Consider the following 22,156-nt stretch of genomic DNA (forward strand, 5'->3'; position numbering starts at 1 on the left):
TGTTTATCCTTCACTTCTTCCACACTTATGTATCGTGAGGCCTCTTTGTTAATCTTAAAATGAAGCATTGTAGAAGACTCGTATCCAAGACCAACCCTTAAAGTTTTGCAAAAACATTTCTTCTCTCTTAAAGCCTTCCTAGTCTCTGTAGAAACTAGTTTACCTTTGGCTTGAGTCATATTGTAACATCCCCCCTATACTGGGATAAAAGCAACAATCTCTTGTCAACCGAAAAAAGAGTAATTAGAATTTTTATATATATATTCATGGTCCTCGTATTAACATCTACTGAAATTTCAACAAGGTCCCCCCTTATACCGGAAGGTTCCAAGTTATCGACATATAACTTGTTTACACTTCTAGTAACTCGCATATCATAATTCAATCCCGACCTAATTAACCCGGTTTTCAATTCTACAAATATTATCACACCGACCAACCACAATATTTATGATACACATTATATAACAAAATATTATTATGGATGGATAAAAATATAAACATATAGACATTAAATATGGTTATATAAACTACAGAGCTAAGTTCATTCATTCAAGTTTAGACATTAATTATACAAATTCAATTATACAAACATTTTCATGTTTACAAAATATAAGGGTATACTCCCTAGAACCTAGATTACAATAATGGAAACATAAGCTAGGATCTACTCCTGTCATCCCTGCTTTAAATCCAAAAACTCTTGTTCTTTCTCCCTCCTATGCTCCCAAGAATAGTACCTCTCCTCAAACTCTTCATGAAAGTCCCTCCATCTTAATACCTCCCCTGATCTCCTCTCTCTAATGGTCTCCCACCAAGAGTGGGCACTTTCAACCAATAGCTGAGTCATGCAATCCACCCGTAACTCCTCTAGCACCTGCATCTAATTTATAACTCTTTCCACTTTCCTCAGCCAATGCCCAGCAACCTTAGCATCCTCTTCACCACTGTAAGTCATACAACCCATTTCTCTCATACCCTTTACCCATTGTACTATGGTGACTGCTCCCCCTGACCTAGGAGTTGTACTGGAGGCTCCTGCTACCATTCCTGCTACTACAGCTCTCACTATATGTTCTATGAAAGCAGGATCCGAAAATGGGTTTGATCCAACTACTGGTGCCACTGTTGGGGGTAACTTATCTCCCCCATGTTTATCTAATACCTCGGGCATGGATACATTTGCCTGATGGGACAACGAATCATCTCAAAGTCTCACTGACTCGTCCCCTTCTAAGTACACTAATGTGCAGGTATATGAGAGGAGGTGTCTGCCAAGGGATCCCAGTCTAGATCACTTTCATTATGAAAACTCTGATAACTTCCCCGAACTGAGGATGGATCAGTCCTAGCTCCTTGCCTTGTTCTCACCATACTGAAACACATTTCAAAATCATATAGTTATTCTTTTCCCCGGAATAACAACCTAGGCTCTGATACCAACTGTAACATCCCCCCTATACCGAGATAAAAGCAGCAATCTCATGTCAAACAAAAACAGAGTAATTAGAATTTTTTATATATATTCATGGTATTCATATTAACATCTACTAAAATTTCAACAAGTTCCCCCCTTATACCGGAAGGTTCCAAGTTATCGACATATAACCTGTTTACACTTCTAGTAACTCGCATCTCATAATTTAATCCCGACCCAATCAACCCGGTTTTCAATTCTACAAATATTATCACACCAACCAACCACAATATTTATGATACACATTATATAACAGAATATTATTGAAATGTGAATATCACAATAAATATAACAACATGAATATCTATCAATTTAAAAAGGGTAACATGCATTCATATTTTGTTCACTTCTCCCTTTTGGTTTTTCATTAGAATCTCTTCCTTATTCAACTATTAATAATTGTTCCCTCTTCCATCATCAACCTCCATTTTTTACTTTATAACATCAACCATGATTATTTTTGTGTAACACATTACCGATAGCAATTTCACTGGTATCATCATCACCACCCCGTAGTAGTCGATGCAAGGTGATCCCCTTACCCGGGATCCTAACATACACTAAATGTATGCTAGCCATTACATGGTGATCCCCTCGCCCGGAATCCTAACATACTCTAAATGTATGTTAGACAATACATGCTCGATCCCCTTACTCGGGATCCTAACATACACTAAATGTATGCTAGTCAATACATGCTTGATCCCCTTACTCGGGATCCTAACATACACTAAATATATGTTAGTTCATGCCTCAAATCATATTTTTCATATTTCTTTTTGTCAATGATGATTTCACCACTCGGCAATTCACACAACAACCTTTCACCTTGATTACACATACATTCAGTAATTCACATTTCACATCGGTAATATATATTAAATCATGGAATTTAACTTATAAAGTATAGGTGCGATTCACCTACCTACAATAGAAGCTCTACTCGTGCTCCCCTGCTGCTGCTGTTGCACCACACATGTGGTCCCTCCTGTAAATCACAGGTTTATCTCATAAATTTTCCTCACCCAGGATATGTTTTATAGTAACCATATCAACAATCAATAAATCTTTTTTTTCCTGTCATTTCTTAATATTTTATGTTTTTCTCATTTCACCCATTAATATTATCGTTATTTGTCCAACCATAGTTATCATTCCTTTCTTTATATTTGGATTGTTACTGTCAAACTATTACTGTCTTGTTTTTGAACCGTTACTGTCTTGTTATGAACTGTTACTGTCTAAACATTTGATTTGTTATTGTCGAACTGTTACTGTCTAGACATTTGAACCATTACTGTCTTGTTTTTGCACTGTTACTGTCTTGTTTTGAACTGTTACTGTCTAGACATTTGAACCGTTACTGTCTTATTTTGAACTGTTACTGTCTAGGTATTTGAACTGTTACTGTCCAACTTCTCCTCAAATGTTTAGTTGTATCTAGAGTTATGGAACTCTGTTTCAAGCGAGATTAGTCTCGTTGGAAGCTAAGATATGAGGCTATAAGTTCTCTAAAGGAAGGAGAATCTAGATCTGCCTCTAAGGCAGTTAAAATTGTTTATCAATGAACCAGATCTATTACTTTACAGGGTCTGTCGTGACCCAGTCTCGGTTGGTGACCTATAGCTGGAGTTCTATAACTCTAAATTGAGCAAGACCAATTTTCTTAGTTAGTCGACATCTAAAACTACAATTTCTATGAGGAACCTAATCCTAATTTCTTCATCCTCCTACCCAAAATCCCTCTGAAATGAAGAGATCCAGATTCGTCAACCTTAATACACACAACACCTGAAGTTATTTAATTTAGCGACTCATATATTTTCCCTAAATTCAAGTATAAGAACCCTAACTATAATTCAACATCCAGGCATCAATTTATAATCGACTTTGAAACAACTCATAAAACCATGTTTAGAACACCTTACCCGGTACGAATCAAGGTTTTGATTTTCAACACCCTCCTTTTGTTTCTAATGACAGCTGGCCCTCCCCTCTTCTCTTCTTGTTTCAAATTTTCTTGTTAATCCATTGCCCACCAGTGTTTATTCTACGAATAACCCTTAATCTTGGATGGGTTCTTGGAATTTTTTATTTCTCTCTTGATTTGTAAGAAATGGATACAAAAACTCCCTCTTTTCTTTTTTTATGATAGCTGCAGATCTTTATTTATTTATTTATTATTATTATTATTTTCATTTAGGCCCCATTTTCTTTAAGTGTATTCGTTTTACCCCCACTTCTTTTTAATTTAGTTTATTTTCTTTAATTTAATCCAGCCTTGATTTTTCCCGGGATTTACACATATCATCATCCTTTACTAACTTATTGATTTTCTCATGACTATAATCAACCATGGCTAAAAGCTTATAAGCATTAGGGTCGAAGTCATTCGCTTGTTTATTAAAGAGTCCTTCAAGATTTTAACCACCGACTCAGTTTGATGAATAAACCCTTTTAATAAAGGTTCTGACACCTTGTTCAATGCAAGATTAGTAGCTAGCAAGGTCAAGTTTTTTAGCCCCTTGTTGATCTTCTCTCCATCCTTAGTAAAATAATATTGACCCTTTTTTCTTGCTAATACTGGGATATATCATAGTATTATCTATGGCTTTACGTGATACCTTATCATCAACAAAGTTTTCTACTACCTTTTCTTTTCTTTTATTCTTCGTTGGACAAGTCACTCTTTCATTTGTAGATGACTTATACCCTTTTGAGCTTTTATAGTCAACTTTTCCCTCTCCTAGATGGTCAAGTAGGGATTGTAGTTCTTCCATCATAGTTGACTTAAAATAGAACTTTGTGTCTGCAAAATGGGCTTTAGTTATGGCAAAGGGGTCAGTGTCTGCTACTATCTTTCTCACCTGTCCATTTTGACAATACTTAAAACATTGGTGGAGCGTTGAGGAGACGATACCATTTTTATATATCCATGGTCATCCAAGTAGCCTATTGTAAATAGTTTTAACATATGATGCAACCATATTATTTGATATTTTTACCCATATTTACCTAGTATTTTACCTATGTTTTATATATAAAATGCCTTGATATTCTTTATTTTATGTTTTGAAGGCACTTTTGGATGTAAGATTAAAAAAGAAGTAAATTAGAGATAATTGACATATTTGACCTCTGATCTATGTTTTATGCAGAGCTTAAGCTCTAGAAGTCGAAAGGAAGTGATTCTAGTGCCATTAGAAAGCTAACATCCATACCTTTCTATAAATATATAGCAAGAAAAATAAAAAACAGAAACACCTTGGAAATCGCAGCCTTCAAAGACAAATCTCGCATTCTGCCAATGTTGACCTTCGACCATTTCGACTTAAATATCTTGAGCTACATAAGTCCATTTGATGCAAACTCAATTGTTTTGGATTCCTGACTCGAAGACCTATCAGCCTACCAAATGTCAGTATAAAAAGAGATCATATAAGAGAGATATGATTTTTCTAAGATGACATATGAATTCTGCCAACAAACAGGTTTTGTGAAGAAAGAAGTCCAAATTACGTCCCAAAGCATCCAAACCGACATCCAAGTCTTTATTTCGGCAATTTAACTCTTATAAGTCCAAAGTCAAAGTTTGAGGATTTTATGCAAGGCTATTTTCCTTTTTTAGAAAAATAGTTATTGAACTACTTAAATGTAAATTGTTTACTTAGGTAAGGACTATTTTGTAGGAAAGAGATATTAGGGTTTCCTATCAAATAAAAAGAAAGAGAGAAAAGAAGAGGGAGCGGCCAACCAAGAGATAAAAAACGTACCTTCCTCTAAAAAACCCGTAATCATGCATTCTTTTTTTATTAGTTGTTCAATAGATATGTGAGATTTAGCCAGCCAAGGCTAAAGTCTTTTTCTTGGTTGCAAGGATACAAAATCTTCAGATTTCAAGAACTGTGAGATTTATTTTACCTTTTCTTTTCAATTTATATGATGAATGAATATGTTTGTTCTCCTATGCTTATTTCCTATGATTGTTTCTTTTAATTGATAGAGCGGACTCTACGTTATTATTGTGAACAATCTATTGTTAAGTTTGTTATCAAAACCAGAGTTGTGGTATATAAACTTGTGAAGTAACTGAGTTTAATGGTGGATCTATGTTATTAATCTTAAGGAGAGCATTCGAACGAATCAAACATGAACTGCAGGCAATTATGTTGTCTAGATTAATCAATTTATCTAGTTCTTAAGGCTTCCATTGAATTAAATTACTAGTGCGGACACTGTGGTTGTTTGATGGTTAGGATTAGTTATACAACGGATCTGTTAACTAATCAACATAACAAAAGATAAATATTTAGAGTATAAATTAACATTTTATTTCCATAATCAATTCTGATTTCTGTAGGTGGACATTTACTTGTGACCGAGGTTTGTTTTCTTGATAAATTTCAGTTTTCTTTGATTTAGCATTGATAATTTCTTTTTTTTTACTATAGCATAGCATAGATAACTTCAAAAGCCCCCAATTGCATATTATATAGCATAAAAATCTGAACTAAACCTTCCTCGTGGGATCGACCCCTTGCTTGCTCTATACTATCTTGTTTATTTAAGCTAGGGTAATTAATTTGTGTGACCGCGATATCACAACAACATCTATTCAAAGGAAAAGTGCATTGGATTCCATATCTTCCAAGTGTATCGCAAGTCTTATCTTTCCCATAACATTTTGTCCTCATTGATTAAAGCCTTGAATCATCAGATAACTTAGAGAGAGTTCAGTCATAGGAATCTCAAGCTTTTTCATGGTCTTAAGAGGTAATATATTGACAATCAAACCATCATCCACCAAGATACAATTCACTATCTTTTCATCGACATATCTTTTAATAAAAAGAGGATGATAATGGACTTTTGATCCAACCAATAGGTCTTCATCATTAAAGGATATCTTCACATTGCATACATCGTGAGGTAAGTTTGGAGAGTTATCATGACTTTCTTTCATGACATTTTCAGTATAAGTTTTCTCTTCATCAATATGATAGCAAGCAACAAATACATTTTCCATCCTTCTTAGCTCCTTTGGATACTCATTTAGTGTAATGGGTTTTCTTAAGCTTTGAGCTAGAAAAACCCTCTCTCTAAGTAGAATAGACATTTGTCAAATCTTTCAGTGTATCTTCTCATCAATTACCTTCCTCACCATCGAGATTCTCATTATAGTTGGCTTTGTCATTTGCAAGCACTTCTTCCTTCCTTTTCTACACGTGATTAAAGTCCATCCTTTATCGTTATAATGTTGAAGTGAATCAGGCTTCAAGTTGCTAACTTGAGGTGTAAGGGTTATACATGAAATTTGACTTGAGGATACAGTGAAGCTTGTAGGCAAAATGACACCAAATTTTATAAGTTCAAAGGAGCCAAAACTCATTGTAGGGGGCGAATGGTGTGGACCTAAATTGACCATGGTTGTGATATTAGAGGCTGCTATTTCTTCATAAAAAATGATATCCTTGTTCTTATATAGCCTCATGATCTTGTCTTTCAACACAAAACACTTCTCTATGAAAATGGTTGATCAAGTGATGGTATTTGCAATAGTTTGAATTGTCCACTTGGTTTGCTTTTTTAGGATGTTTCACCTTTAGCAACTCGATGAGATTTTTCTCAAGTAGATCATTTAGCATCCTAGATATGTCTAAGTCTGGGAATGGATATACCTTTTCTTATCGCTCTTTCAAGGATGACTTCTTTTTTTCACCCTTGTAAAAAGTAATCGATGTTGCATGATCATTTCTCTTAACTCTAATTGGTACCTTTACGACAACAGAGTTAACTACTAAAGACTGGTTTCCCTCGATCTTTAGAGCGCTCTTTCCGAATCTATGATCTTTAGGCTTATTTCTCTTGGGCTTTTGCATAGGTAATAATAATCTTTCAGCTGTAGCAATACTAAGTTCCATGTCGTAAGCTCGAGTAGCCAATTCTTTAAAAGACTTTAGTTTGATGCCTTGTAAAATACAGTGTAGTACCCAATGTATCCCTTGAACACACATATCTAGAGTGGAAGTTCCAGTAAGCCGATCTCTACAGTTGAGGCTAAGGTTTCTCTATCAATGAATGTAGTCGATGACAAACTCCTTCTTCCATTTACATGCATTGGTGAGTTCAATCATGCTAACCACATGACGGGTCCTGTAAAAGCGGTTAAGAAACTCGCATTTTAATTGCTCCCAACTATCGATTGAACCAGACTCAAAGTCAGTGTACCAGTCGAAGGCATTACCTTTCAAGGAAGAAACAAATTGTTTTATCATGATATTACCATCACTTCCGACATTGTTGCAAGTCTCCATAAAGTGAGCTATATGTTGCCTTGCCATCGAATTGTTGAAACTTTAGTGGTTGATAGCTCAGAGGCATCCTTAGCAGGTTGATTCTTTGGGTGTATGACTTTGTATAAGAATATATAGGTTGAACTAAGCTTTTTATTTGGTCCATGATGGCTTCCTTGATAAGTTCTTTCAGTTGATTCATGGTGAAAATGTTATTAGTAATACCACAGATATTTCTTATAGCTCCAATTGTAATATCTTCAATGACATCTAGTTGATCTACTTGCAAAGCCTTTGTACCTAAAGTTTGGCCTCCCTCTTTCATGCTCCCAAGTTTGTTCATCAACTTTACTATTGCGTGGTCTTTTTCCTTGAGTGAAGTTGAAAGCCCCTTGACGAGTTTTGTTAAGTTAGCCACTTAATCCTTCAAAAATATAGTCTTAGTCATCATCACTGACATGGTCTCAAAACTCGAAGCCGTACTTGATGATTGACATGGAGAAGTTTCCATGGGTGAATTGTCAAAGTAGTCATCTTGGCTTTTGTAGTGGAGTTACTAGTAGCTTCAGGTTTGGAGCGAGCTCTCATGCTCTTTTTGCATTTGAAGTTGATGTCAACTTCATAATCGACTTAGTTTATGCATACAACCCAGTGATAGATTTTGTTTTCAATGGCAGGGTTGAATAATCTTCAATGGTATGTCGACGACTTGAATTAGTAGCCTTGTTTCTTTTGGAAGCGACAATGGTGATCATGTTCTTCCTAGTTGACATTGAGAGGATGTTGAAAATTCTTTCTTAAAGGGAAGAGATGAAAGGTAGAGAAATCCCTAGTAGAGTTACCAGAAATTTGTAGACACAATTTTGAGCACTTGAAATTAGAAAAGCAAACATGTAAAAATATTTGATTTTATTAAATATATAATTGGGTACAATCTCTATTTAAAATATTCTTACAAAAATAATAAACAATCCTCTTATTCTTCCCTTGAATTTGATATGTAGTGACTTGATTTATTTGTGAAATCAAGTCAAGATTTGTGCTTTGCAAGAACATAGACTTTGAGATGTATTGCGAAGCAAGATTTGATACTTTGAAAATATCTTTGATTTGTCTTCTAAGTGTTGTTGAAGAACTCTAATGGAGGGCGTTTAGACTTGATTTGTCTTCAAGCGTAGATGAAGGAGACTTGAAAGTTTTTAAGAGAGCTTATTTACTTGAAGAGTTTGTCTTGAAGAAAATTTATATCTCCAAGAAACCTCCCCTCTTTTTCTAGGTTGAGGCTTGATCCAATATAGCCTTATTCTTTGTAGACTTCAAGCGTAGATGAAGGAGACTTGAAAGTTTTTAAGAGAGCTTCTTTACTTGAAGAGTTTGTCTTGAAGAAAATTTGTATCTCCAAGAAACCTTCCCTTTTTTTCTAGGTCGAGGCCCTTTATTTATAGAGGTTTGCAAGGGATTTCAGGTCCTTTTCCAATGCCACATGACATAATTTTATTGATTGACCTTTATTGATGGAATCTTGCATTTAATGACAAGATATCTTGAATATTTCATCCCATGTGTTAATCTTTTATTGGCCAAGAAATATACGAAGGTTCATTTTTTTTCCATATTATTTATTTCAATTTTATTTTATCCTTTCATGTAAAAACAAAATAAAAACAACACATGACGAGATTTGATTGGTAGAAAATTTTGATTTCTATAGTCTAATAACTTTATTTCTTGGAATCACTTTTTTATTAAATCAGATAGTAAAAAAACACACAAGAAAAGCAGATCAAATTAATCCTTTTTTTTTACATATAAAAAATGTCTAGGCATCATTAATATGTTTTCTAAGAGAAAAAAAAAGAATGATGAATTCAAAATCTAACACAAATTAAATGATATTCTTTATAAAAATATTAAAACGGTAACATATTGGATTAAACTAGATAGATTTAGGTGAATCAACTAAATCTACGACCTGAATCATAAGACTATGGTAACCTCATCAAAAAAAAAACTGAAACAAATTATGATGTTCAATTCTCAATCAACTTAATATTAAATGATGAAATTGAAAATATAAATACTAAATTAAAAAAAATCGAGTTAACCTGTGTCAAACTTACGATTCGGGTCATTCACCTCATTATATTTAACAACTTTTTATTTTCCAAAGTTATTTTTGATTTAATTATACACCAACCAGGTAATGCATGAAATAAAAAGCAACCTGTTTTTTTTAAAAGTCATATAACAAAAAAAACACTTTTTTTCAAGTCAAATAAAAATAAAAACCTCTAAAGAACAAAGAAATGATGAAATGATATATTTTTTCTAAGTTTAAAGGGTTATATATATATATATATATATAAACAAATAAGCAAGGTGTGTGGGCTTACCCATACGCATGACCCATAAAAAAAACATGGTTAACGCAGAGGTTCATGAAAAGAGGTTTAACGTACATTCCAGGCTTCTTTTTTCAATATTAAAAGGTTTTTTCAATATTAAAAGGTGGACAATATGTCATCCACCCTTTAATTTTTAAAATAAAAAATAACACAGACAACATGTCATTTGGTCGCTTAGTTTCTGGAGACCAAAAGGTCGTCGAAAAATCAAGTCTTAGATTTTTTTATCCTAAAATTTGGTTTTTAACTCATTTTTAACCAAAACACCTAGAAAATACTATAAGCACTTTCATAAACTCATACATGACCTCAAATAACCTAAAAACTCAAAATCAACTAAAAAAATTCTCAAAATTAGATCTATCATCTTAAACAAGAAAGACGACAAAGAATACCTAAGTGAAACTCTACTTATTGAATATAACCTATTAACACCAAAATCAGTTTTTCTTGGATGAAATTGATTCTAGTCAATGTCTTGTCTTCTCTCTACTACTGAAACTCAATAACTCTTTCTCCTCTCTCAAATCAAGAATCGAAAATTAAGAAATATGAAGTTGTGTATCAAAATGAACATTCCACAACAACTTTGAAATCACCACCTGATTTTTTCACTTTGATTCTCAAGCTTGACCATTTCTTAACAAATAAAAAGCAATTGAGTATTAAATTGACAATAAAAGAATCAATTAAATGAGAAAAAAATTTGATTACCAAATTGAATAAAAAAAAACACCATGAATTCCTGTAGAAAACATCTATGCCTATGTTGTTTTTTTTTTTTTGTAATTGTAATATAATTCTTTCAATTAAGTTACAAACTCAATCTAATTGATGTTGTCAAACTGTTAAAGCTACATGTTCCTAAATCACTCGATAGGGGTGTAAATGAGGAGAAAGTGGAGGCAGCTGCAGTGGAATTCAATATTTATGACTGCCTTGGCTGCTTTGTGTCACCTGTTGTCTAGTTTCACCATCCCCGAAGTAACCGTTGTGCGATCAAAGGCTCCAAACCTAGAAAGTCGGTAGACCACCTAGACCTTTTATTCCCAGTCTCCTGTGGCAGTTTAGACAAGTTTAAATGAACGGATACAGAAGGCAGATAATATTGAGACCATGTATATCTGAGAAAACTAGTCAGAGAATTCTCGGGATGTAACTCTGATTCATTCAGTAAATTAAGCCTGCCACAATTGAATCAAAGCTAAAAGACAGTTCAATCGGACTTCCAAACATGCACTGTAGAAGCTCTAACTTCTTCACTTCCAGGATCACAAGATGTCAGAAAACCCTACAGCTGAAACGCTGTCCACGCCAAAATGAATCAAGCTGAGACAATAATGCAAACAGACTTAACCATCATCTACGAACATTGACAACTTCGATGCCTGTTAACAATAATTTTCAACTTCATTTTTCTATTCAGCTTTGATCCGGTAACCAGAGATGGATTATAAAGATTACACATACTACTTCAGACAGAAAAGAAAATCAGGAAGAACCTAAAATCTGCCAGATGACCTAAGTCTACATTTCCATTTCCACTTGAACTAAAACAAGTCTCTTTTCATTTGGGCTTTTTACCAACAATGGGATACAGCAACCATGTTTGAAACACACAGAATAGAGCATGTTTGGAGATTGACCTAAAAACATTCTTTGCCAGTTCTGAGGACAAGCATGCAAATCCCCAATGAACAGGTCTAGAGATGGACATCCCAACCAAGACATCATGGGAAAGACTCCAACAACTACTAAACAAGGACAATGCCAACATTGAGCTATTCTGATGAAAGGAGCTAGGAACAACTTCTAATGATTTGCATTTGAACCAAAATTATGCTAGACCTTTTGAACTCCAAGACTCTAGTATATTGTGCCCCTGAAATGAAAGTAAAATAATGCACAAGAATAAAAAGATCATCCAATTTCTAAAGGATGACTGTAAGAACAGTTGTTTAGTTGACTTTCAGTCATAGGAGCAGGAACTTGACCATCTAGTTAATATGAATAAAAACCGTAGTAAATCAATTGACATATCTGGAGAAAATTTAAAACACACGCAGGAATGTTGTTGACATCTAAAAGTATTGGCATAGTTCGATGATAGGATAAGTATGCATGCAGACATATAGATCTATAGTCATGAAAAAATATATTACTAATTACTTTGAACTTTCAAGTAGCATTTACCTCCATTTACTCGCACATTACAACATTACAAATCATTGACTTCATATAGAATGCCTGCATATTTTTATTTTTTTTTTAAACTAAATGCCTAAAATGTTCAGCATAGAACAAATAACCATCGTACAAAATGTACATTTAGTGAAACACGGAACAAGTTTTACAGACACATTGCATAAACTGCTGAAAGGACATTGCTAAACATCATAAAATGTTACATATCAACTATACGCAGTCAGTTGCATCATAACATTTGAACTCTACAAAACAACTAAAAGCAAAAAGGTTACAACAACAATACCTACGAAGTCCCGGAACTTAGCCAGCTGCAAAAAAGACTCCAATCCTTCAGCCGTCAACACCTTCACATTCTATTCCTTTCCACCACATTGCAATTACTGACTACACATCAGACATCACAAACTACGCCTGCACAGGATATTTCCTAGGCCTTCCTCTCTTCCTGGGCCCTGCCATCCCCGTTGAATTCCCAGCCATGCCCGTTGCACTCCCAGACATTCCCTTTGCACTGCTACCAGAAGCCACCACCATTCTATCCTTACTCTCCCCATCAACCCTCACTGGCGTGGCAGATGCAGCATTACTCCTCATACCAGCGCCACCATGGCCACCACCGCTACCACTCTTACCGCCCACATTTGCCGCCACGTTGACACAATTCTTATCACCTCCTTGCAGCTGCTCTGTTCCAAACATTGGCGGCATCCAATTAGGAAACCCCGCACCTCCCCCGCCATTTTTCTCCCCACTCCCTGCAATACCAAGTGTAAACCCCAAAGGAAAGAACCCCCAGCAACAATAATAAGACTCCTGCCCGGGAACCAGAGGCGGCAGTGACGGTATTAAAACCGCATGAAACCCTCTCTGGCAGTTTTGACACCGCAAACAACAATTCTCGTAAACCCTAGGATACTCATACAAAATATAACAATACGGACATGCGGTCCAGAACGAAGATAATTTAGCTCTCTGTCCCTGCCCTTCTTGTTGATTACTCACGTTATTGACATTAGTTTTCAAATTTTCAGCCTTTTTATGGCCAACCGGTCTCTGGCTTCTCCTGACCGGTAATTTCCCTGAAGTAGACAAATCAATCTTCGAAAACAAACTCAATTCATTATCGTACAACGTTTTTTTACAAGTATCAGACAAAACAGCCCAAGCATCAGCGACAAGCTTGAAGGCATGGTCCGCGAAAGGGTACCTGTTCTTGTCTGGATGGAGGAGTAATGCGAGGCGACGATACTGCTTTTTTATAAGTTCGGAATCGTCAGTTTTTTGGCTGATTTGCAGGATCGAGTACCAGTCGTGGTGATTGTTGATGCGTTTTTCGGCTGATAAAAGCACATCGGCAACGGCTAAGATCTGTTCTGAGCCTTCCAAAAGGGGTTCGGTTTCTTGAGCTAAAACTGCGAAGTCTTTTGTGCCGCTGAGATCTCGTGATTGTAAGAGTTTCTCAGCGATTCCGAGAAGGCGCTCGGCTTCGGCTCTGTTGGGATTTTCGTTCATTTTGGCTGATGGAGTTGATGCTGTTTTTGGTTTTAACTGTTTGTCATGGAAGGTGAGGAAATGTTCGAGGGAGGAGACTGAAAAGGTACATGCTCGTTGCTAATGGCTGGATGCTTTTTCTTTATTGGACTGAATTGGGCTTAACTGTTGAGTTTTATAGGGAAATGGCGTGGAAATGAGAATGGGTATTTTAGTCTTTTAAGGTACAAAACTCAATGAGAAAGATAACCTATCACACCAACCGAGTTGTCCATGTTTGTTTTTTAAAAGCATGTGCTGTTTGTTTTTTTTTTTATTTTAAATGTTTTTTGAAAAAATTTAAAAAATTATTTTTTTATTTTAAATTAATATTTTTTAATATTTTCATATTATTTAATATGTTAATGTTAAAAATAATTTTTAAAAAATAATAAAATATTATTTTAATATACTTCTAAAAAAACCATTTTAAAAAACAATCGATAACATCCTCTCAAATATCTCCTATAAAATACAACTCTTAACTTTTTTATATTTAATTATATTGTTTAAAATTAGTTCCGTCAAAAGAAAACATAAAATTTAAATGAAAAAAAGTATTTTTTATTTAAAAATTAAAAAAATACTATTCATTAAAGATTTAAAAACTAAAATGATACATCATTATTATTATTATTATTATTATTATTATTATTATTATTATAAATAAAATACTTTAAAATATAATATTATTAAAAAATAATAAATTAAAAATATTTTTATATAAGAAATAACATATTAGGATATATTAATATACAATATAAAAGTATATTAATTTGATATATTAGGGCATATAATACTTTAATTTAGATAAAATTGCTAGAAAATACATTCAAATACAAAGATATTATATTTAACAATAATCATACATTTTAAATCATATAAATTATATTATAAAATTAGAATACTATACAAAAAAAGTTTATTTCCAATCTTCTCCAAACACCAAAAAAAACTATATGTTTATAATATTATATTTAAAATACTTATATTATTTTATATAGTAAATACATTCAAATATTTTATAAAACAAACTATATATATAAATATATGATATAATAAAAACAATTCCACCATTACAATTTTTATATATAATTGTTTTCTTATATGTAGTCAAATAGTTATATTTAATGTTCTATATATTAGATAAACTTGAAAAAAAAATATTAATAAATAATTTTTTAATTTATTTTTCATGGCATAGCCAAATAAGAAAAAGTGTTTTTTGACTAATTTTTCAATACACTATCAAACATAATTTTTTTTTATCAAATTTATAAGAATCTAATTCTTATAAAAATCACTTTCTAAAAAGAAACCACTTTTCGACAAATATACGAGACTTTAATAGAATAAGTACACATGAATCTATTAGTTCATGGTTATATTTTATTGAGTTTACTAGGTTACTTTCCACACCATTCTACTATTGGGATAAAAAAAATAAGATAAAAAAATACTAAGCATGTTGTTGGACATCTACGACATCGCAATGATTATCCTCCCGTATTAAGATCTTCGTGGTAATGGATGGAAAGAATAAGAAATTCTTGTTTTTTATTAGTAAAACAAGGATGAAGTTATCACCTAATATTTTGATCACTAAAAATCCTAACTAGTCTCAGAGTCTAGATAAGAGGACTTGTTGTGTATAGAGATGACTTATTACCCCTAATACACCTTATCTAAGGTAAGCTGCATTGTTTGTTTGTCTGATATAAACTGATTTGTTGTAGTGTTTTCAAATTTGTTGGTTTGTCTAAGGTTTAAGAAATGTCATTTACGGTAAGCAGATATTTATCTTATCAGGTTAAAACCTAACCATTCTAATGTCAAAAAAATATAAATAAAAGAAAATATCTTTTTATTCAATATTGAGAATACATCTTACGTAAAAGTTCATAATCTCGTATATTAAAAGAAAACAAAATATTTTTTTTAAAATGTGTGTAAAGTTCTTATGGATTTAATAATCTGGTTATTAAATCCAAAACTACATGAAAAAATATCAATAAAAATATTTTTTAAAATTTTCAAAGATGCTAAATAATGCCTTGTATATTTTTTATTTTTATTATTTTTTGCAAATATGATTTTTTATTTTTGAAAAACTTGGCCATATGCATTTTAAAATATAGTTGTATTTTTTTGTAAAGAAAGATTTTTGTTGTTTTCTCGTGAAAGGGAACTAATTCGTCTAATACTGAAAAGGTGCCTCACGTGTAGGTTATAATTTCAAATATAAAATATGCAGGGATAAAAAAATATAGCGAACTCAAAATTAATTGCAAGATGATCTTCTAAAATTTTGAAAATTTATTAAATTTAGACTAAGATCATGTTTAGCAAAATGCAATAATATGCTTTAATCAAACTATTTCAATCAAGGTATAAAATCCACGCAAACTATTTATTCAGCACTAAACAACAACAAAAAAAATCCAATAATACAAAACAAAATCAAACATCAAGTCTTGTTAACTTCATAAACTATATTCAAATTGCATGCTAATTCAAATAAATCAAAACAACATAAGCACAAATCATGAATTAAGAATTAGCGTTCAATTAGAAATCATAATTCTAAGAAAGTAAACTCAAAATTCACCACAAAAATAATCAAATCATTTCAAAATCAAAACACACATCAAACCAAATAAATATCCAAACAGTCCAATGTTACACATGATAATAAACATTTTGTCCCAAATTTCACACCATTTTATCAATTTTTCCAAAGAAATAATTTGAAGTTATAGATCGACTTTCCAAGGTGTTTGGCATGTCCATAAACTACTAGAATAAAGACTAGAGTCTTTTAGAGGCATAAGAATAGTACTGTAAAGCTTCTGGAAGTGGTTAAACAATGTCGGCGCGTGGATTCACGCGTCGTCGCTGGTGAACTGGAAACAAGGTAGATCTAAAGCAGCTTCTTTTTCTCTTCTTTCTTGTGCTAGCAGTGGCTCTCATTGTGACATGCAAAAGCATAAAAATCACACAAGGCAATTTTTTTTACTTTTGTCTTCGGATTTATTTCTCTCTTTATTAAGGTCAACTTGCTACTGCTAGTTTTGTTAAAGGAGGTTTTGAATAAGCTTGAGGAGAGAAGGTAACACCTATTTTGTCTTAGTTAATGGCATAACTAGGTTGTTATTGCTATAAGGAGGAGCTTCTAGTATGGGTTGCTGCCAAGGGAGCTTCTGTTGGTCACGAGTTGCTGCTATAGAGGGTCACAACTGATATTATTTGTCATAACTCATTTCTCGATTATTCCCCAAATTCATTTTTTTCTTCCAAAATAAAAATAAAAAAATGATTTAATTTTATACGTAAAAAAGGTTAACGTGGAGAAAACAAGTCAAGGAAGATTCCAAAAAAATACATAAAAATCAAGCTGCAATTTTGGATGAAATTTGAAGCCTAATTGTACCCCATTATACTCAAGACTAAAGATAAAATGCAGATTCAAGGACAACTTAAATAATTATCGGATGAATATGCTTAAAATTTAAGCTTAAGAACATAATTAGATTTTTAATAGGCCAATTTGATTTAATCATAGGCCAAATTAAAGTTACTGCTATAAGGAGGAGCTTCTAGTATGGGTTGCTGCCAAGGGAGCTTCGAATGGTCACAAGTTGCTGGTGTGGAGGGTCACGACTAGTACTATTTATCATAACTCATTTCTCGGTTATTCCCTAAATTCATTTTTTTCTTCCAAAATAAAAATAAAAAATGATTTATTTTTATACATAAATAAGGTTAATGTGGAGAAAGCAGGTTAATAAGGATTCCCAAAAGATACATAAAAATCAAGCTGCAATTTTAGATGAAATTTGAAGCCTAATTGTTCCTCAATCCAAGACTAAAGATATAATGCAGATTCAAGGACAAATTATATGATTATCGAATGAATCTATTTAAAATTTAAGCCTAAGAACATAATTAGATTTTTAATAGGCCAATTTGATTTCATCATAGGCCAAATTAAAGTTTAATTATGTTTAAGAATTAATTTGGGTATGATTGAAGAATTTAATTAGGTGCAAGGACTTAATTATACTTTAAACATGTCAAATTAATATTATTAGGGGTTTAATCAGTGAAAACTTAAGTTTGGGAGCCCATTTTGGACTTAATTGAGAAGATTAAAATTTTAAAAGACCGAATTTAATTTTTACCAAGTCAATTGATTGAAATCAAGGGTAAAATTGCAAGAAAATCAAAGGTTTAGGGTTAATTAAGGGCTAAATTGAAGAAAATCATAGACAAGGACCAAAATGAAAATCACATTGAACTCTAGGGACCCAATTGGTTGAAATCAGGGATGAAATCAAAGAAATTTGAAAGTTTAATGGTCAATTAGGGGCTAAATTGAAGAAATTCGAGACCAAGAACCAAAATAAAAGGCGCTGAAATCCGGGGCTTAAATTGAAATTTATCAGGGGCATAATTGCATCAAATTAAAAGTTTGAAGCTAATCAAGGGTGTAATTAAGAATAAATCACAAATCGAAGGATTAAAATGAAATTGGCAAGAGTGGCCCTCTTCATAAGGCATTTAATGCTTCATTTCTCCATCAAATTAGATAAAACTTACACCAAAATGATCACCTGACATGTGACTACACCTCAATATGGTCAATTCTTGTAGAAAAACACCATAGAGGTGGTGGCATCACTCTAACGTGGCCAACCCGACCAGCCTTTTTCCTTTAACAAACCTGACAACCCATGATGGCTGACACGACCAAAAGATTGATGTCTTCTCCCAAGTGCAGGAGTGTCGAAGTAATAAATAACCCGGCAAGACCAGGGTCGAACCACAGGGAGGTTAATTGTATAAATTATAAACAACAATAATACAACAATAATACAACAACAACAACAATAATAATAAGTTAAAGAGAGCTTTGAGATGTGATATTGATGTAAGGATTAAAGAAGGATAAAAATAATTGTCAAGGTTAGAGGATCCACTAATGGTATTTCAAACAAGTATAATATAAACTCTTTTTATTACTCAACTGGAAACCACACACAAAGGAGGTTCCAATCGGATTATTAATTGTTAACATGGTTACATTAGTTATCTTATTCGAATAATGCTAATACTTGTAAATGTTGTCAGGCATTCATGATTATAACTTATGTTAACAACAAATCAAGTTCCTTTCATAGCTCAGGTGTCGGTTATACCATACAATATGGGCTATGAAAGTGCCAAGTATTTGTTGTACCAAGTGTTATACAACATAAATCAAGATTAACCATTTAACAAGCAAAGTATTAAAAGTGAACAAGATAACAAATATAAAGCATGTTAGTATCCAACATTAAGGTCCATGTTAAGTTTATATTATACTTATTCTTACATCATTAGTGTACCCTTTTCACCTTGACATAATTAACTTAACTAAACATAATGAAAGAAAGAAACATAAATAAACAAGGAAATGAAATGAAAAGCATAAGCAAGAGATTAATATAAACAAAACTTAAGTATTACAAAAGAGAGAGCAACAGCATGATCTTGATCTGAACACCAAGATGCAAATACATGGCAAATGCCTCCTTTTATAGGCCAAAATTCAGAACTATTGATTTGTTGACTAATTGATGAATGGGTGGCCACATCTTGACTTGGTGACAATTCTTATCTTCTTGTCTGCCAAAAACGTCATTGATAACATCATAATTTGAACAGACTTAAATCATGAAAGTTCTAGGAAATTGTCTCATCTTTCCAGGGTAAAAATTTGAGATCATTTGGACTTCTAGAACTCGAGATATGTGCTGAACACTGAACAGTGTCTGGGCTGCATGACAGATTCAGACTTCTTCTTTGTTGCTACAATTTGGACTTGAAAACAGCCTTGTTAAATCTTGAGCTCCACATGAAAGTTGTAGGCATATGTCTCATCTTTCCATCCATATAAAATAGACCTAAATCCAAGATCTACAGCTCCAGATATGACCCAATTACCGAACAGTGTTCCAGTTTGGACTGCACCAGCATCTCTTTTCTAAGTTTGGCCATCTCTTTGTCCTTTCAATTTCAGCACTTCAACTCATCAATCAATTCTTTTTTTTATGTGATAGGCCTGCATTTAAGATGAATATTTACCATAAATTAAAGGTATCTTATATAATTAGATATGTTATTATAAAACATGCTTTAGTTAAGGAGTTATTGATACTTCAAGTGCAAAAATGATGATATAAAACCTTGATAAAAATGCACTTTTAAGTACTAATCAATGGCTACTTTGAGTCAATGGTTGTGATCTTTTTAGGTCGAACTAAGAACCAAGATTTGGTTCCAGTAGAGACCAAATGCCCCTTTTCCAACCCCTATAAATAAATGATGATTTCATGTCCTGAGGAAAGAGAAATAAGAAGCCAAAGTTGAGAAAAAAACCATCTTTACCCAGTTTTTTTTCCTTTCCCCCCTTCTCGGCTACTACTTTGGCCACTTCCACCGCTGCGTCTCAACCATCGTTGCCATCACCAACCACTCATTGGGCTTCCCTGTAATATTAGGAACGTTGCCGGTTACTTTTCCAGCCAGGTAAGCCACCCACTTGTCTTTTTTGCTTCCTTCTTCCCCCTTCACCAGCCACTACATTTTACATGTAGTGGTGATAATAATTAACCCCATGGTCACTGAGCTGGGCCAGTGACCATGCGGGCCTAGGTTGGGGTCAAGCCCATATGTCTAGGTTGGGTCCAACCTAAAAAAAAGAGCCCAGGTTTGTTCGGTCGATGGCGACCCAACTTGTAATTCTAGATGACGATTCTTGGACCTTAATAATAATTCTATGATTAAAAACCAAACTCTTTCCTTTCCCAACAACACACACCTCTTAGGGAGGCACATTTTTTTTCCAGAGAAAAACAATCAAACAACAATGCTTTTTAGAAAGGAAAAAGGTTTTTAGTTTAACCATAAAATTATGATTAAGGTTCAGGAGTTGCCACCTAATATTATGGTTATTAGGAACCTATGGTCTGCGAAAGTCTGCGAGAGGGACTGGTTGTGCAAGGGAAAGATGCATTACCCTCAGTGCACCCTACCTAAGGTAAGCTACATTGTTATTTGATTGTTTTTCTAGGTTAAATTTCTATTTGTTGGTCTCGTCTAAGGTTTAAGGCAGATTTATCTTCATGAAAAAATCTCTACCTTATCGAGTTAAATCCTAACTGTTCTAAAGTCTGAATTTTAGCATTAGATTTATTTCACATTTTGTATTTTTAATACCCGAAGGTGTACTTGTATAGCTTTACACCCCACAGATATTAAAGTCTACATCTAAATCTTAATATAAAATGAACAAAATTATTGATAAAGGGTTTTTGACATTTTGGCCAAACGTTAACGAATGATCATAAACTGGTTATGATATCAATTTTTTTTTGTTTTTTAAAACATGAGAAAGATGTGTTTTGTTTTTTCATGAAAATATGCTTAGAAAATTTTTTAAGATTTGGCTGTATGCATGAAACAATTTTTTTTTTGTTTTTTGAAAAGGGAAATTAATTTAAAAGTTTTGAGATCTGTTTGAATTTTTTTAAAACAAATTTTGAAATATTTTGAAGAAAATTGGATATTTTAATAACAGATTAGTATCTTACAATATAAAAATATAACTCAATATTAAACAAAATTGGTAGAAAAACATGCAAGACAATCAGAAATATTTTGAAATGCCCCTTGGGATTTTTTTTAATTTTCTTATTTTTTAATAATATATAATATTATAATATATATTATTATATTTAAATATATTATTAAAAATATGGCGGCCCAGCAGACCTGGGCTCTCCCTTTTTTAGGCATGGGCTGGACCCGACCCAGCCTATTAAAAACTTAAAAGCCACCGTTGCATGCAAATTTTGCATACAGTGGCTAGCTGGGGGGGGCAGGGAGGAAGAAAACAAAAGACATGGGGGTGGCTTACCTGGATGGAAAACTGGTCGGCAACGTTTCTAGTGTTGCAAGGAAGACCGGTGAGTACTTGGTGGTTGTAACGGTGGCTAAGGCACAATGATGGAGCCAGCCAAAGTGGTAGTCGAGAGGGGAAAAAAGGAAAATAACAGGGCAAATATGGTTTTTTCTCAACTTTGGCTTCTGCTCTCTGCTCTCTCATGCCATGAAATCCAAATCTATTTATAAGGGATGGAAGAGGGATGTTTGGTCTCCACTTGTGCCAAATCTTAGCCCTTGGATCGATCCGGAAGGAT

The 22,156-nt window shown here is 33.3% G+C and overlaps 1 protein-coding gene and 1 pseudogene across 1 annotated transcript; both read right to left on the bottom strand.

Moving 5' to 3' along the window:
- Positions 1 to 22,156, bottom strand: part of LOC133694377 (uncharacterized) — a 78,926-nt pseudogene that overhangs the window by 25,680 nt on the left and 31,090 nt on the right.
- LOC133695459 (uncharacterized) lies at positions 10,865 to 14,028 on the bottom strand. The gene is made up of 2 exons (XM_062117472.1): positions 12,667 to 14,028; positions 10,865 to 11,232 (listed from the first exon to the last, which is right to left on the bottom strand). The coding sequence occupies exon 1, from the start codon at positions 13,893 to 13,895 to the stop codon at positions 12,789 to 12,791; it is 1,107 nt and encodes a 368-aa protein (XP_061973456.1). The 5' UTR covers positions 13,896 to 14,028; the 3' UTR covers positions 10,865 to 11,232; positions 12,667 to 12,788.

Source organism: Populus nigra, chromosome 5 (assembly GCF_951802175.1).
Source record: "Populus nigra chromosome 5, ddPopNigr1.1, whole genome shotgun sequence".
In the NCBI taxonomy this organism is placed as follows: Eukaryota; Viridiplantae; Streptophyta; class Magnoliopsida; order Malpighiales; family Salicaceae; genus Populus; species Populus nigra.

Coding starts and splice junctions, on each gene's coding strand:
- LOC133695459 (XM_062117472.1), bottom strand. CDS start 13,895: ATGAACGAAAATCCCAACAGAGCCGAAGCCGAGCGCCTTCTCGGAATC.